At 34.1% G+C, this 18,413-nt stretch overlaps 1 protein-coding gene across 4 annotated transcripts in view; it reads right to left on the bottom strand.

Annotated features, from left to right (window-relative positions):
- Positions 1-10,934: 10,934 nt before the first annotated feature.
- The window catches only part of LOC106873027 (FK506-binding protein 15), a 92,848-nt gene continuing 85,369 nt past the window's right edge, over positions 10,935-18,413 (bottom strand). For 3 of the 4 annotated variants that reach the window (XM_014920230.3, XM_014920231.3, XM_089363349.1), the window contains 5 exons: positions 17,603-17,710; positions 15,503-15,671; positions 12,756-13,122; positions 11,275-11,383; positions 10,935-11,145 (listed from right to left, as the gene is read on the bottom strand). In XM_014920230.3, coding sequence (XP_014775716.1) covers positions 11,065-11,145; positions 11,275-11,383; positions 12,756-13,122; positions 15,503-15,671; positions 17,603-17,710 — 834 coding nt within the window. In that variant the 3' untranslated portion in view covers positions 10,935-11,064. The remainder of the gene's footprint in view (positions 11,146-11,274; positions 11,384-12,755; positions 13,123-15,502; positions 15,672-17,602; positions 17,711-18,413) is intronic. The other variant, XM_014920232.3, reaches the window with a different exon arrangement.

Below are 18,413 nucleotides of genomic sequence, written 5' to 3'. Positions count from 1 at the left end.
ACTTCCAATAATTTTTAATGTTTTGGCTTCAATTCTGTTTCAGTACATCTTCAATTATTTTTACGCTTTTCTAACCCTTCGGTCATTATTCTCATATATATATATATATATATATATATATATATATATATATATATATATATAGAGAGAGAGAGATAGACACATATATTATATATATATTATATACATACATCTATATACATACATATATATATACATATATATACACATATGCACACACACATATATATGTATACATATATGCATATACACACACATATATATGCACACACACATATATATATATAGACATACACACACATATATATATATAGACATACACACACATATACACCCCTCCCACCACACACACTTATCTACTTTGTGGAAAATCGGTGTGTGTTTCTTTGTGGCGTTTTATTGATTTTGTAGTGAAACCTCTCTCTCGGGCATTCAATCATAAATGATAACGAAACGGCTAACATCTAGCCTTCGGCTGCCTTGGACCCTTCTGTCCACCACCCTGATTGGTTCTCATTTGCGCGGCAATTGTCCCCAGTTCTGCTCCGCGCCAGGGTGCATTCCGTCCAATCGTGGCCTTCAGATAAGGTCACGTAACTGAGAGTTTTTCTGGGTTTCCGGTGAACCCTATTTCATCTATAAATAAGCCCGATCCAATGACGCCAGTCGTCTTCGATTTCAGATCTCTCACAGGTCTGGTCGCTGACCACGCACACATACAGAACACAGCTACAGCCAGATTCCAGCGACAACGTCTTCACCACCAATGTACTGTCTACTAATGTCGTCGCCAGCAACCCCACCACCAGAGTACACACCAGTATCAACAAACTCGGTTTTATATCGACACTGTACGAGTGGATTATTTCCACCACGAACAACAGTCAGAACTAACTTGCGAGAATATTCCGTATCAGGTAACCGGTCGTAGCATCGACGCTCAACACATACATATTGTGATACCACAGCTCTGCTCCTTGGCCACAACTTCCTGCGTATGAACATTCTATATCTTGTGTAACTCTTATACGAACTGTTTTTTCTCTATCTCAGTGTTTTAAGACTTTTTACAGTCTATGTTACAGACACTCTTTCTATGTTCTGTGTTCCTCTCTCTCACACACACTTGTTGTACACACACTATTGCTTATACGACGATCCGTCATTTCATATTTGTTGTATACATACTCTTGTACACGAAGGCCTGACTTATCTACTGTGTTATTTATATATGCCGCATACACTATTGCTTATACGACTGTCCGTTATTTCACATTGTTGTATACATACTCTTGTACAAGAAGGCCTGACTTATCTGTGTTATTTATATATGCCGCATGCACGCACACACAGACACAAACAGTTTCACTATGTTAATAAACTTATTCTCTTTATATATCTAACGGTTGTGTTTGTCACTCTCTGATTCCTTCTGGCACTTGGCTCCTATCTCTCTCACGACGAGCCTTCAATATCTTGTTTTTGTGTTCGACCGTGCGACATGGTTAAAAGGAGCCTTTTCCGTCTCGTCGCCATTCTCCTTTGGTTCGCACGGTCGTTCTATTACAAATTTGATGAAACTTGACACCAGAGTAGAACTCATGTCTGGAAACTTCGTGACATACTTAGATTGTTGAAAAAAATCGATAATACGCCCCCTGGAAGGGACCATTATATCTACCTCATATAACTAATTTTTTTTTAAACGCCCAAGTAAAATAACACCTGTACAATATTTTTTTAAACACTGAAAGGAAATAAACCATTTCATTGTTTATGTTCGATTACCTTGAATATTGATGTTTTGTGTGTCCAGTTTCTAATCTTTGCAGACAATATCGCTTTTATACTTTATTTGACACGTGAGTAGAACTCATGTCTGGAAACCTCGTAACATACTTAGACTGTTGAATGGATCTTCCTATCTACTACATATTATTAATATTTTATTTAAACAACCCAAGGGAAATAACCCATATCACCTGCAGTTTATAGCGAAGCGATCAATATTTGATGCCCATTAATACGATAATTCTGCATTTTTACAGTTACACTTTTTCCATGACAGTAGATAAATTTTTTTATTCCACAACGTATCTGTAGTGGCTTTATGCAGGCATAGCGTGGATTCGATCCTCGATTGCCAAATTTCACTTAACACTTCAACAGCGCTTTTCTCATGGTAAAACAATAGTTTTTCTGTGAATGTAAGCAGTCATACATCTCCCAGGTGCTTTCGCTAAGCAGAATAATACCTTTGCCACTTGACCTTTCTAAACTCTTCTTGGCCACCAGGGGTTGCAATGGAGATAACAGACCACCAACGAAATCATTTGTTCTCAACAATATGTCTATCCTTCTCGCTTCTTTTAGATAGTTATAAAAACAAGAACTCCGTAAGCTAAAGGCAGTTACTGAGAACGACCATCAGTGAGTGTGAACGTTATTATTGCACTTTCTTCATTTCATTTTTAAACATGAAACATTTCATTCATATATTTCTATACATATATACTACATTTATATATTACCTTTAATGACTTGGCCTTCATAAATTTCACCTTTAAAATGCCACGACGAGTCAGAGTACTTTCTCGCCAAGCTCCAGCAATCTCTCCCTCCTCCAGCTGACAGTATTTTGTACCTTTTCGCGACGGAAAATACACCTTTTGCGGCATTTACAATGAAATTACTTTCTTATATCAGAGCTATAAGGCGCTTCAATAGAACATTTTTACCTCCGTGAATTACTGGGTACACCAGCTAGTATATATATATATATATATATATATATATATATATATATATATATATATACACTATATATACATACATATATATGTACATATACACTATATATATATATAGAGAGAGAGAGAGAGAGAGAGAGGAAGGGGGAGAGAAAGAGAGAGGAGAAAGAGATAAAGATGTAGGAGTGACTGTGCGGTCAGAAGTTTCCTTCTCAACCATATTGGTGTAGGGTTAGGTATCTTGGGCAAGTCTCTTCTACTATAGCCTAGGTCCGACCAAATCTTTGTGAGTGGATTTGGTAAGTAGAAACTGAAAGAAGCCCGTCGTGTATATATCTTACATACATAAATTTAGAGCCAGAATTTCAGATCAGGACACTTACGCAAGTAAATATAAATTGTAAATTTTCCAAATTTTGTTGTCATAAAAAGATGTCCCCCACCCCCATCATTTCAAAGTCCTGGTGGGAGAAAAATCTGAAAAGTCCGTCAAAACGGAGAAAATTTAACTCCGATAAGTTACACACACATATGATTGTTCCGCTACCTCGGAAACCGCGCAATGGCTCCATAACTACCGTGTTGGTTCCAACCTTGGAGCCCTAGTAATCCGTTACTTACCGAGCGTATCTAATCGTTTAGATTACCTGTGAATTAAACCCCCATACTTTGTGTGTGTGTGTTTCCTCTGTCTTCCCTTCTTTAGACTTTCCTATATTTCCAACAAAGAGCTTCGCTCGAAACGTCAAATTCTCTTTCTTTTCTTTCCTGAGTGTCCAGTAACACAATATCTCTATCACGTCCTCGAGTTGTTGTTTTTTTGTCGTTTTTCTTGTTTGAACTCACTATATATATGTATATATATATATATATATATATATATATATATATATATATATATATATATGTATATATATATATATGTGTATAGATGCTTGCGATCTAGTTTGGATTCTTTGCCATCAAATTTGATTGCAAAGAATTCAAATTTGATGGCAAAGAATCCAAACTAGATCGCAAACATCTACACACACACAGAGAGGGGGTGAGGGTGAGAGAGAGAAAAAACAAAGAGAGAGATGGACATTCCAGTCACAAGTGCAACCTGTCTGACGGTCTTCCGAAAAATTTCATTCAAAAAATATCAAGACAACAATCAAACCTCTGCCCAGTCACTGATGCACACATTTTGGCACGTCGAGGCAATGTATATTAAATGTAACGGTAAAAATAAATATTTTCTTCACAACTTCAATCACTGTTCTTTTATATTTACATAATGGCAATCAACGAAAAACCAATCCTTACAAACTCATTATGACGCCGACATTCCATCCTACTGTGTATCATTTACCGACTATCATTTTCCATAATATTGTTTACAAACACAAACTTCCATTTCCATACTATTGTTTATGAAATTAACTTCATTGTTACAACTGATGACCCAACCGTTACACAACTATGTGTGTGTGTTTGTCCCACCCAACATCAGTGCTTGACAGACGGCGTTGGTGTTTACGTCCCGATAGAATAAGTATTGATACTAGGCTTTAAAAAATAAGCCCGGATGTGGATTTTTTCGATTAAAACACTTCATGACTCTTTACTGACATACACATGATATACATACATACATATAACTATGGATTTATATTGATTGTAATAATCGAATAAACAGCTGTGCTTCAAGAGAAAACAGCTTATCAACAGGAAATCAGAGAAAGTGACGGACAGCACCAAGAACTGAGACGAGGTGCAAAGGATGAAGAGCACCGCAGGGAACACTTGCAGTGAGAGAGAATACGAGAGCAAGGTAGAGGACCGGATGAGGCGATTTTATTGAATAAATTTACTCTTTAGTATTTCAAGATATCTTTTATGTAATTTTGGCAAATATATGTTAAAACGAGTCATGAGTATTATTTTCACTTTTGTGTAATTTAGACGACAGTTTATTCACCGTGCTGTATGTGTGTGTGTATGTGTGTATATATATATAAATTTAAATAATAAGGGTGAAAAGTTGCATATTAATTTTTTATTAATATCAATTTAAAACCAGTGGCCTATCATATTGAAAAATCTGATGATTCAGAAAAATTATATTACATACATATAAGAGGGATGATTTTTTTGAGAACAATCTTTTTTTAGTGGTCAGACCATAGGTGGTCTTCTTCTAGCATAATGGATGTCCACTTGGTGGTCATCCCTCTTATATATATATATATATATATATATATATATATATATATATATGTATATAATTTAAAGAAAAACCACTATTAAATAAATCAATAAAGAAGAATTTAATTCATACCCTCCAGAAAATAAATATATCACAAAAACCTTATTTAAAAAACGAATAACTAGTAAATGGTATAAAATGACTACGCACGTTTCGTGGCTATATTTTCAAATAAATAACTACTAAAACCAATTCAATTAATATTTTTTTAATAATCAAATTGATCTACAGTTAAATCTATTCAAAAATATAGTCACTCGTTAGGTCTAAAATAAAAAAAAAAAAAATCAATGTACGTATTGTAACTTATACTAAATATCTAAAAAAATACTTGTTTTAACAATAAATAAATAAATAATCGAAAAATATTTAACAATATTTCTTAAAATAAAAACACAACTTAACTTATCGAAGAATTGCTGTAAGCTAAAATTTTAAACGTAATATGTAGAACTTAGCATTTTTATGAAATATATCGCGTGAAAATATGGCGTAAATAAAAAATTATGGAATAATGAGATAGAAATATGTATTTAAACCGTTAAGATAACTTAATGTATTTTAGATGTGAGAATAAGGAAAAAATAACTGTAGTATATCATTTACTTAAAATATTAAAGTCTAAATAACTTAAATCTAAAATACGTAAAATACATTATATATTAGATACAAAATGAAGCTAAATTACAATAATTCAAACTATCTACATTAATTAATTTATTTATTTTATAAACATCTTAGTTTAATGTTATTCTAAATGTGTAATACATCCTTTATAATTTCGTGCTAATTTATACATTCTACTACTACAAATCATAACTAGAACATTTAGTAACATAAACAAGGGTTCATATAAATACACAACTCAACTAAACTTATTATATAAGTAATTTAATTTGTGTCTGCAGTTAATTTTTCGTTTATCTAGGGAAATTAATCAATTTTTTATTATCAGTTAAATAATATTTCCTTAAATTCATTAGTACATAATAAACAAGAACCACTACCTATTTGATAAGATTTAGCCGTACAAACTATCTCCCAATTTAAATTGTACATAATATTTTTAGATTTTGGTTCCCATATATATTTACTAAGGCCAGTAGAATTAATTAAATTTCTATTCTTAAAAGAATTCATGTTGAGCCACACGTAATTTAATTTTGTTAGAAGTCGACCCTATGTAAATAGTATTTAAATCATAACCATTCATACTATTATCATCAAGCAAAGTCACTACACATTTATATACTACATCCTCCAAATTACAGTTATTATTAAATTTACATTTATTTTTATCTCTACATGTACAATTAATTATGTTCTGGTCTGTATTATTATCATTGGAATAATTACTCGATTTGCTTTTGTAAAACTTATTCAGCTTAAATTTATTAAAAGAAGAAATATTATTACCAACATTATTAGTAGTAGAGTAACCAACTCCAAAATTATCACTAGAAAAAAATGTTATTTTTTTTATTATCTTTAATGAATACCTCAATTATATTTAAAATCTCTTTAATAATTTTTGTTTTAACTTGAGATCCATAAGGAATAATTAGCCAAATTTTGTTCTTATTATTTATATTATTACATTTATTTTTCATATAAAAATTATCAATAAAAGAATTAAATTTAATCTTATTTTTTAGTCTACTATATGTTTCATATTATCATGATCCCTATTATTAATTCTATAATTACCTAAATAAAACTTATAATTATTTGTTGGTTTGTTATCATAAAAAAACATAGGAATCATTGAAAATATAATCTTTTATATTATAATTATATTTAGAATTATTAAAAAATTTAATATTATTATTATATCCCACATCCCTCAGGGTGTCATCATAATAAGGTGCGTGTTTTTGGAAAATCTCAAAATTAGAAGAAAGCAACGATATTCTTTTACCTATCTGTCAACGATTTCTTAATTGAGGGTGGATGATTACTATTAGCATTAATATATCTAATGTTTTCATTAATTTTATGGAATGGTTGGGTCTTACCTGTTATTAAATTCAAATTAGCATCTAAGTAATTAACATTATAGTTCTCATAATATATAGTTATGCTTAATCCATATCTTTTAAAAAAACTATATAGTTTCTTCTTATATAATTCTATTGGTGCAATCCTTAGTTGTTAATAAAAGGTCATCCCTAAATAAACCACCCTCCAACTTTAATTTTTCTCATTGAAGTTCTGATAATAAATAAATAGCCACTAAATCAGTTGCCTGTGCAGAACCAGGTGCCCCCATAGGTATATCAAAATAGTCCCTAGTATCCTTCCTAGCCCACAGTTTATTATTATATCTAATCAACGATTTCCTAGCCGTTTTTACTACATTAGCTTCATCATAAGTCATACCTACCGTATTCATTGCATAAATTAGGGCCTTATTGAGTTCATTCTCATTAATAGAAGAATAATAAATATCTATATCTGTATGAATTTATATCTATTTCTATCTTTAATACCATTAAACCATTTTAAAGTATCATTAGTACTATTTCAAAGTTTAAGGTAATTAATTTCATTTAATATATTAATATATTAATATATTTATCTAGATCTGATTTCCAAATAAGTCTAACTTTTGGGTCAGAATAAAATTTATCCTTATGGTCTTTTAAAGTAATTCTCGGGTGCATAGATACATAAGGTTCTGTTTTATTATCTAAACTATATTTTACCATAATTAATTTAGAATCCTTATTTATATTATAAAGAGTATTTTCTGGAACAATTTTATATTTTTTCTTTCTTTCTTTTTCTAATAGGTTATCATATAATTTAACATTTAGTTTATACAGGTTCCTAGTTTTATCTGATTGTACTATAATTCTTTCCATATTACGCATTTCTTTTATTCTACATATATTTTATATTGGGAAATTTGATTTAGTATTGCTAAATTGAACTTTTCCCTGTAGGTTTTGGAATTTATTCCCTAATATCATTATTATATACATATATCATCATCATCGTTTAACGTCCGCTTTCCATGCTAGCATGGGTTGGATGATTTGACTGAGGACTGGCAAGCCAGAAGGCTGCACCAGGCTCCAATCTGATCTGGCAGAGTTTCTACAGCTGGATGCCCTTCCTAATGCCAACCACACCGAGAGTCTAGTGGGTGTTTTTACATGCCACCGGCACAAGGGCCAGTCACACGGTACTGGCAACGCCCATGCTCAAAAGGTGTTTTTTACGTGCCACCTGCACGGGAGCCAATCCAGCGGCACTGGCAACAACCTCACTCGAATGATTTTCTAACGTGCCACCAGCACAAGTGCTAGAAGGCAACGCTGGTAAGGATTATGCTCTAATGGTGCTATTTATGGGCCACTAGCACAGAAGCCAGACAGCTGCTCTGGCAATAAACATGCTCGACAGTGCTGTTAGTGCTCCACTGGCGCGGTGACCAGTCATCGGATTCAGTTCGATTTCGATTTCAGATTCAAATTTCAAATTCCAAATTCACTAGCCTCAACAGGTCTTCGCAAGCAGGGTTTTTAGTGTCCAATGAGGTAAAGATACGGATTAGTGAGCTGGCTATATAAATATATATACACACACACACACATGATGATAAGCTGTTTTCTCTTGAAGCACGGCTGCTTATTTGATTATTACAATCTATATAAATCTATAATTATATCTATGTATATCATGTGTGTTTCAGTAAAGAGTCATGAAGTACCTTATTCAAATAAATCCACGCCAGGGCTTATTTTTTAAAGCCTAGTATCAATACTTATTCTATCAGTCTCTAGGGACGTAAACACCAACACCTTTTCTGAAGCAGTGATGGTGGGTGGGACAAACACACACACATATATTGTTGTATTTTGGGATGATCCATTTTTTGCCAAATAAACACACGCACTATATATTTGTTCAAACATCAGAAAAAATAGTGCAACAGATGTAAAAAAATGTGTAGGAAACGAATATGGAACAAGATCTGTGTTTTTTCCTCATAACTTTTAGGAAAATGGGGCTTTTTCAATGAAATTTTATATAAATACCTTTCAAATGGCATACATTATGATTATGAAGAAGTTTGTAGGTAAAATCTTTTCTAAGGGGGTGGGGAGAGGACTTCAGAAAATTCACAAGATCCGAGTTTTTCCCTCATTTATTGTTCTTTTCATATAGTGAAAAAGATAATAATAATAATTGACGTAAATGATACCAGACTTATCTAATTCCTGTTTCAAACTTGTTACTACATATCAAGAGTGTATATTCATGTTGTGTCACTAATATGAACACAATATTAATGTGTGACCTAGTGGTTAGGAGGTTGCATTCACGATTATGAGATCATGGTTTCAATTTCTGGACTGGCTGCTGCCTTGTGTTCTTAAGCAAAATATTTTGTTCTATGTTGCTCTGTGATCACTTTGACATCTGGTGTGAGGTAAACCATGCCCCCGTACAGGCTAATGTTGATTTGGTAGAGGGAGTTCAATAATTTGCAGCACAAACATTTGATCACAATAAACAAATCTGTGTCAGGTGTTCTTTAAGAAATTGCAGAACCATTTACTGTCATCTACAACAGGAGAGTCACCATATATGGAGCCTGGTGTAGCCATCCGGTTGCACCAGTCCTCAGTCAAATCGTCCAACCCATGCTAGCATGGAAAGCGGACGTTAAACGATGATGATGATGATGATGATATATATGGATGAAAAACCATTCGTCACCATGACTGGGCATAAACTTGGACTGCATATATATATATATATATATATATATATAATAATAATATAAATAATATATGCATATATCCATACATATATGTACATGCCTACATCTATATGTATACATACATGCATATATGGGTACAGGACATCAAAAAAACGTTAAACAGTGAGAAACGAAAACAGAAAAATGAAAACAGAAAACGAACTTTTTTCGAACAACGAAAAAAACAAACAGAGAAATGTGACATGCAACATAAAGAGTATATCCTTTCATCAGTTGTCCCTGTTCCATCTACTCCGCGTTTTGAAGGCAAGGACAATACACAACTTCGTCGGAACAGTCCTTCCTGCAAAGCAAATTAAATAAAATTTGAAATTTTATGGATGCAAAAACCATTCGTTACCATGACTGGACATAGACTTAACTGCATATATATGTATCCCCATCAAACCAAGTAAAATTGTAGTCGTGGCAGATACTGGTGTCATGCAAATGGTACCAGTGCCATGTAAAAGCACCAATTACACTCACAGAGTGGTTGGCATTAGGAAGAGCATCCAGCCGTAGAAACCATGCCAAATCAGACTAGTGTCTGGTGTAGCCTTCCAGCTGGTCAGCCCTGACCAAATCGTCCAACTAATGCTAACATGGACAATGGAGATTAAATGATGATGATGATGATGATGATGATGATCCTCCCCCTCCTCATCATCATTTAATATCCGTCTTCCATGTTAGCATGGGCTGGATAGTTTGACAGGAACCAGCAAGTCAGAAGACTGCAAGTTCTGTCTGCTTTGGCATGGTTTCTACAGCTGGATGCCTTTCCTAACTAATATATCTACACACACACACACACACGTTTCTCCGTGAATGCACTTTCTATACCAATACATAACTTACTGACTTTTACTTAGCACTTTGTTATCTTGATTATAACAGATTTGTGTCAGTTAAATCCTCTAACAATAATACTATCAACACTAAAATTTAGTTTGTTAAACTGAAAAGAAAATCAATGGTTTTACACAAGGAATATGAAAATGGTGGTTTTACATATTATTCTTTTACCCAAACTTTCTCTACTTTCTTATATAGGAAGGTCTGTTTTTCTAGTATTTTCCAACATATGCATTGGTCTCCATTTCAAATTCACAGAAGATAGAAAAAATAACCCTGTAAAAACTTTGATTAGAAATACTTTAATTGTAATATTACATATCAAATCATAAAATATATATATATATATATATATATATATATATATGTTAAAAAGATATCACTATTGTATTGCTGTAACAATGATCAGAAAGTTAATCAAACAGGTCCCGATTGTAATCGTCATCATCATCATCAGAGCCAAATAAAGGGGGAGGTCCTTGTGGCCTTATGTCCTACAAACAAAAAAAAAAAATTGTAGAAATGTTGTGGTGTTATTAGCAAGAGCCAATATATATATATATATATATATATATATATAAAATTAAAGTAAAAAAAAGGGAAAAGTAAATTTTGTCACTTACTTCCATAGAATCTGTTGTTTTCAAACTAGAGTTGCTGGGCCTCTTGTCTGCAGAAGTGGTACTGGAGGAGTCTTCTGCTGAAAGCTCTTCACTGGTATTCGTTGTAAGTCTGCCAAGTAAATAACTGTTTAGTATGGTTGTCTCTTCAGAGATGTTTATTTTGTGCATATTTCACTTACATAGACAACTAGCATGCATATATGTTTGCTAGTAGTAAATATGAACAAAGTAAAGGGTACTCAACAGAGGTAGTAAATATGTTTCTTTTTATTGTCAAAGAGTCTACTACTGTTCCATTACTTCAAGTTTTTGTTGTTGCCGTACCGTTTGATGAATGCCTCTTTGGCAACAAACTTGAAATAATGGATAGGGAGTCAACTCTATCAATACAAAGAAGTTTATTTGACTTGTATTGTTTGCTGAATTATTCTCTGTAGTACAAATGTTTTGTTTTCAAAAGTTCTCAATCAAAATCTTCAAAATCTTAGTCACAATTTATGTTCCTAACACTAGCTTAATGATAACTAAGTTATTTTACTAAATTCTTTGTTATATTTAAAATTAATTGAAAGAAATACAGAACATCTCAACAGAAATATGGTAACAAAAGGGTTAAAGTAACATATTTTGTTTTAGATTTATAAGTGTTCTCAAAAACTGAAAAATTAGATAAAGATGGAAAATAAACAACAACAGAAAATTATACATCTCTTCAGTTCAATTAGGATTACTTCTCAGTTAGTCAGTGATAATAGTTATATTTTTAAAAAATGCAAGTAAAAGTATCAGCTTAATTAGAAAATAAATCTATGCATTATATTTTGGTTTTTGAATACTAGCTTCCAATAAAGAGAATAATCTGTAGGAGTTGAGTGTTAGGGTTTGTCAATATACTGCAGAATTATTAAAAAGAGGTTTCAATATTAGTCAAAATTTTAGTGAATTGTGTTGGGATTTTTTAAAACCAAAAGTGATGATGACACAACTATCTCACTTCAGCAGGAAGTTTGAGAAGCCCACAATATTTGAATTTTCTTTCTAACAGAAATATTGTGATGGAATTAGATACCAAAATCTTGAGGAATTGCAACTGATAAGAGAAGATGATTTCATTCAGAAATATTGTGGGTGTCTGGAATGGGTTATAATGACATCAAGTTGAGATTTAGCAATAGTTAAGCAGAAGAGAACAAGCAAGTGTTAATGCAGATGTAACAAGGAAGTTAGGTTACACTAAAAAGAAACCTCAACCAGTTCAATGTTCCAGTGATACTTTAAAGATTGTAGCAAAGCAAAGCTTTTAGTAAGTAGGATCGAACAAAGTTTTCTGTTTAGAGGTGTCAGAATCAGAAAGAACAAAGGAAGATCACATGAGTACTAGCACTCATGCAAAGGTTAATAGTATTAGAGGAAAAAGGGAAAAGATCTTGGTGACTCAGCATTAGGATTTTGCGTGCTAACAGGTACATACAAAGCCTTACGTGATAACTGGAGCCACTCCATCATTGTAACCTGAAGTGCCATCAACAATTTTCACATCTTGTTTCTTGTTGCTTTCTATGTGATCTGTTTTATCATCACTTTTAATCATTTTCTCTTCATCTGATTGTTCATGCTTTTCCGTTGAAATATTGCTGTTAACATCAACTTCTTCGTTGTCATCCTGTTCTGATTTTTTAATTAATTCCTGATTACTGACACCATCGCTCATCTTTTCATTATCAACCGTAGAGGATTTTCTTTGATTATCCGTCATGTTATTGTTGTCAATATTAGAATCTGCATAAGAATCCTCTTCACTTGTGTCCTCAAGAGCTACTTGACTTTTTTTCTTATTTGAAATGTTTTCTAAAAATTAGGATAAATCCATTTTTTTTAAAAAAGGAACATACAGGGTAAAGTTGTATAACTGATCTGCATTTTGTAATCTATCCCTCCCCACCAAAATTCATATTTTGATAGTTTACAGACTTCCTCAACAAGTCTCTGGACAATAACATTTCAAGTAAAACAAATTATTTTTCAAATATATGAATAACACAATAAATAAAGAAATCCAACTAAATCTATTTAAATGTTATGCTTAAACTTCTAAGAAATAGCAATCCAACATTTCAGTATTATTCAGGGATGATAGATTATCTGTCTTAGATATTTATTTTGTTATCCTGCATACAATATAACACAGATTCTATGATTATCAAATACACAAGATGAAAAAATAGAAATGATTTTCTCATATATTTTTTGTTTCTACTTTTGTTGTAATCTGTGAACAGCATAGGTGTTTCTCTTTACATAAAGTAAAGCCTATCATAAACACTGCAACACCTCTACTAACTTAATCACTGAAGTAAAAGACTAAAATAGTAATAAGAATCAAGATCAGATTTATGATACTTTAATTTGTACTTTGCTGTAGTGGTCATTGAAAACTAGTGGTTTAAGTCTTTTGAAGTAATATTTTATACTTTCACTTATAGGTAGAGTGTCTGTGTGGTTAAGAAGCTTGCTTGCTAACCATGTACTTTCTGGTTTCAATCCCACTGCAGGGCACCTTTGATAAGTGTTTTTTATTATAATACTACACCGCCCAAAGCCTTATGAAGAAGATTAGGAAGATGGTAGCTGAAAGAAGCCTATTATATGTGTGTACCTATGTCCCTGACATCATATGATTGTAAGTGAACATCACTATCATACAAGTAAAACATGTTTAGCCATGGGAGTAAATATTAACTTGCTTGGAAACATACAAGGGTTGACAACAGGAAGGCCTTTTGGGTGTAGAAAATCTGCTTCAACAAATTTTGATTGATCTATGCAAGCATGGAAAAGTGAATGTTAAAAAAATTGGTAAGTTGTATAATTTACATATAAGGGATGCAGTTGTTTGGTACCTGTGATTAAAGGTATTCCAATCACAACCATCCTGTCTTTTTCTGTAGGCACAGTACACCCGGGACTATACTATCCAATATATGTTATTTTTTTAAAAGAGATTGGAGTGTGACTTGGCTGCTATTTCTAACATAATGTTTGATCATGCAGAGGTTCTGTTGCTGGCTTGATATATAGACTTTATACTATACGGGTAAAAAAAAAAACAAAACAAAGATAATGGAATGGCATGAATTAAATATGGTATGAAACAGCTTGCTGCTTGATTGATTTTATTGAATCAAATCAATAAGTCAACTCAGAATATGAAGCATCACATGTTGCTAAGATGACTGCTGACTAAGAAAGGATCAATTCATGACAATAAAAGCAAAATGGGAGCTAAGTGAAGAAATTGTAATAGTCAAATTAAAAGGTCATCAAAGAAATCTTAATTGAATTTTGTCCAGACAATGAATTAATCACTGAACCAAATTCGATGACTGGCACCTGTGCCAGTGGAGCGCTAACAGCACCAACCGAGTGGGATCACTGCTAGAGCAGCAGTCTCGCTTCCATGCTGGTGGCACGTAAAAAGCACCATTTGAGCGCGATCGTTTCCAGCTTTGCCTTACTGGCACTTGTGCTGGTGGCATGTGAGCAAAACATTGGACTGACTCCTGTGCAGGTGGCATGTAAAAAAACACCATTTGAGCGTGGCTGTTGCCAGTACCACCTGACTGGCCCTCATGCCGGTGGTACGTAAAAAGCACCCACTACATTCTCGGAGTGGTTGGCGTTAGGAAGGGCATCCAGCTGTAGAAACTCTGCCAGATCAGATTGGAGCTTGGTGTAGCCATCTGGTTCATCAGTCCCCAGTCAAATTGTCCAACCCATGCTAGCATGGAAAGCGGACGTTAAATGATGATGATGATGATCCAGCTGTGGAAATCTTACCAAAGCAGAGACTGAAGACCAATACAGCCATCAAGGTAGATGGATCTTGGTGAAGAACCCCATGCCAGCATGGAACACAGATGCGAAACCATAATGATGATCCTGCTCTATCAGTCCAATAAGGAAACTAAAATTTCAGTAGCAGTCAGTCAGTCATATATAATTTCTGTATAAGCCAGCTATAATTTTTGTTTACAAATAAAAATTTAAAATTAAATTTTTTTAACACACTTTTGACTCCCTGTTTATTTTAATTGTCTTGCAAATTCAAAGGGGTAACTTATTGTTAGTTGTTGACATTGACAGAAAAGTGTTTTGGAAGAAAATAACTAAATAAGGTGAGGCAGAAGCTTGGTTGGTTGCTTGATTAAAATAGAGGAGACTACTTTACCTGGAGTCTGAACTTGGTCTTGGTCTTCCTCACTTTCTGGAATCTCAACATTGTTGTCATTCTCATCTTGTTGTTCATCTATTGTCATCTCTTGTGATCCTTCATCAGGCTCTTCGTTCATATTATCTGTAGGTGGTTCTTGTTGAGCTACTAAATTTAGAGTCGTTGACTGTAGGCCAGAATTGAAAATAACATTCATCAAACATTATTATTAACATTTTAATGTCAGTGGGTTTTTTTTCTCTCACGCTAACATAAGTTAAATGGGTCTGCCCTAGACCATATCACCAATATCTTGTCAATTCTTCATTACTTCTGTAAGGCTCAATGTCCTGGAATCTAATTCGACCACTTTGTCATCCATTTTTCTCTTTTACAAATGTTTTCTACAAAAGAGAAGACGGTACCTTTTTTTCTACTCAAAACACATCAACTATAAAAGTACAGTCATCACTCCTGTACACTTTGGTTGAGGATTTTAATGTCCAGCCATTTTCTCAGCTTAATTTTGCCGTTTTTCATGCAGGCTAAGATTATGCAGCTAGTACACACCTTATTTCTCTCCAGTTTCAGGAAAAATTCAGTACTAATGTGTTGCTATCATACAAAATCACTTCTTATGCATGTCATGTTTTATTGTCAAGCATCGCCTTACTGGCACTTGTGCCGGTGGCACGTTAGGAAACCATTTGAGCAAGGTCGTTGCCAGTACCGCTGGACTAGTCCTTGTGCAGGTGGCATGTAAAAGCACCCACTACACTCTCAGAGTGGTTGGCGTTAGGAAGGGCATCCAGCTGTAGAAACCCTGCCAGATCAGATTGGAGCCTGGTGCAGCCATCCGGTTCACCAGTCCTCAGTCAAATCGTCCAACCCATGCTAGCATGGAAAGTGGACGTTAAACGATGATGATGATGATGAAGATGAGAAGCAATGGTTCCCCAAATTTCTTCTACTTCTTCATTATTGTAGCTACTAACCTTTCACCAGAACCATCGCCAGCATTAATAGTCAGCTATGTAACAGAAACTACCAGCTACATCTAGTGAACCCTCTGAACAGTCATGGGTTTTATTTCATGAATAATCTTATAGCTGTCTTCTCCTGTGCATCTACAATAGTCTAACAGAAGCAGAACCCACATCACCTTTTCTGGCTTTCTTACATGTCAAGAAAGCAACGTCTCCACTGGCATCAGGATCTTAGGCTCCTTCTTACTTTGGTCTTTATGTGGATGCTTAGGTCTTTGAACTCAATAAACCATGCTCTTAAGATTTGGAACTTTGTTTGACTACAATTGGTTGATATTTGAATTCTTCATTAACCATAAATAGCCTATGTCATAGCTTGTGCTGGTGACATGTGAAAGGCACATAGTACACTTTGGAGTGGTTGGCATTAGGAAGGGCATCCAGCTGTAAAAGTCGTACCAAAACAGACTTGAGTCCCGTGCAGCTCTCCTGCTTACAAGCTCCAGTCAAACTGTCTTACACATGCTAGTATGGAAAATGGATGCTAAATGATGATGATGATGTTGAATGTAAGACAATAGTGAGAGCACAGACAGCAGAAAGTACTTTTGATATTATATGCTATCTTGTGCAGTAGTCCACTGTTCAACAGCCAAATCTCACAAGAGCTGTCTGATATTTGTCCTTCAAGGTTGATAAAATAAATATCAGTCATATATTGGAGAAATTTAGACTATAAGAAATATACCATCTAATGCTAAGTCTCTATGTTGATATTGGGTAGGCTTACTGCACCATTTTTGCTACTTCTAGCTATCCATTAAACTTTCTGAATGCAATATTATGTTAGTGGCAAAGCATGGGTTTTGGCCACTCTGTGTGGTAGACAAACTGGTTGTGCACTTCCTTAAATGTAACATCTCTTTGACTACAACAAACACAAATGTATAAAGTGGTCGTTCTGTGTGGTCTGCACACCCATACTAGTCACTGATCAACACCTGGATACAAAAAAACAATCTGATTGATAAAATTCTGGAGCCTGGTTACAATGTTTAAAAACTCAAATGTATCAAAAAAAGGCAATATGTGAGAGAGTGGGTGGGGTGGGGGAGAAATCAAGGTTATTTACCTTAATAATATGAAGTAAAACAGATAAGACCTCTGAACCTTTGTAACTTCCCTCTGTCTTTAGTTCAGACCGTGCACTCTGGTAAACACCATTCATTACCTTTTTCACCTGAAAATAAATGTTTATATGTGTTTACACATGCATATGTACACACTCATATATACATACATACATACATACACAAGGTGGTATCAAAAGGTTCCCAGACTTATGTTTAACAAAAAATAACTTATTTACCCAAGTTTTAACACCATCTCCTTCAAAATTTGTCACCTTGTGCAGTAATACACTGGTCCCAGCATTCCTGCCACTTTTGGAATCTGGCCTGGAAGTCCTTTTCAATAAATGAGTTGAGGACCTTCTGTGATTCGCTCTGGATCTTGACAAGTGTTAAAGTGGTGATGTTTGAGCTGCGTTTTCATCTCAGGGAAGAGATGGAAATCTGCAGGTGCTAAATCTGGCAAACAGGGTGGGTGCAGAAGTGATACCATTTTGTTTCATGGTGAGAAACTAACGAGTGAGGGGAGCTTGGTGAAAAATCCAAATTCTTTGCGCTCCGCAGATCCAGTCACTTTTGTCAAATGTCCTCTCTCAAACACTTCAAAACATCACAGCGCCTGAGTTATGAAAGTACAAGACCAGCCAGCTTTGAAGAGCAGAAGCCATAATAATAGTAATAGAAAAGTTAGAGAGGAGAGACAGAATTTCTGTGGGACAGAGGCAGGAGTGTGTCCATTGAATGAGTGGGCTTTCCCTGAATGTGGTCCAGGGTATTTGTTTTCCAGATGTGGGAGCAATCCTACATTGCAAG

Source organism: Octopus bimaculoides, chromosome 1, assembly GCF_046866305.1.
Source record: "Octopus bimaculoides isolate indiv1 chromosome 1, ASM4686630v1, whole genome shotgun sequence".
Taxonomy (NCBI): Eukaryota; Metazoa; Mollusca; class Cephalopoda; order Octopoda; family Octopodidae; genus Octopus; species Octopus bimaculoides.
This window is presented reverse-complemented; position numbering and strand designations above follow the sequence as displayed.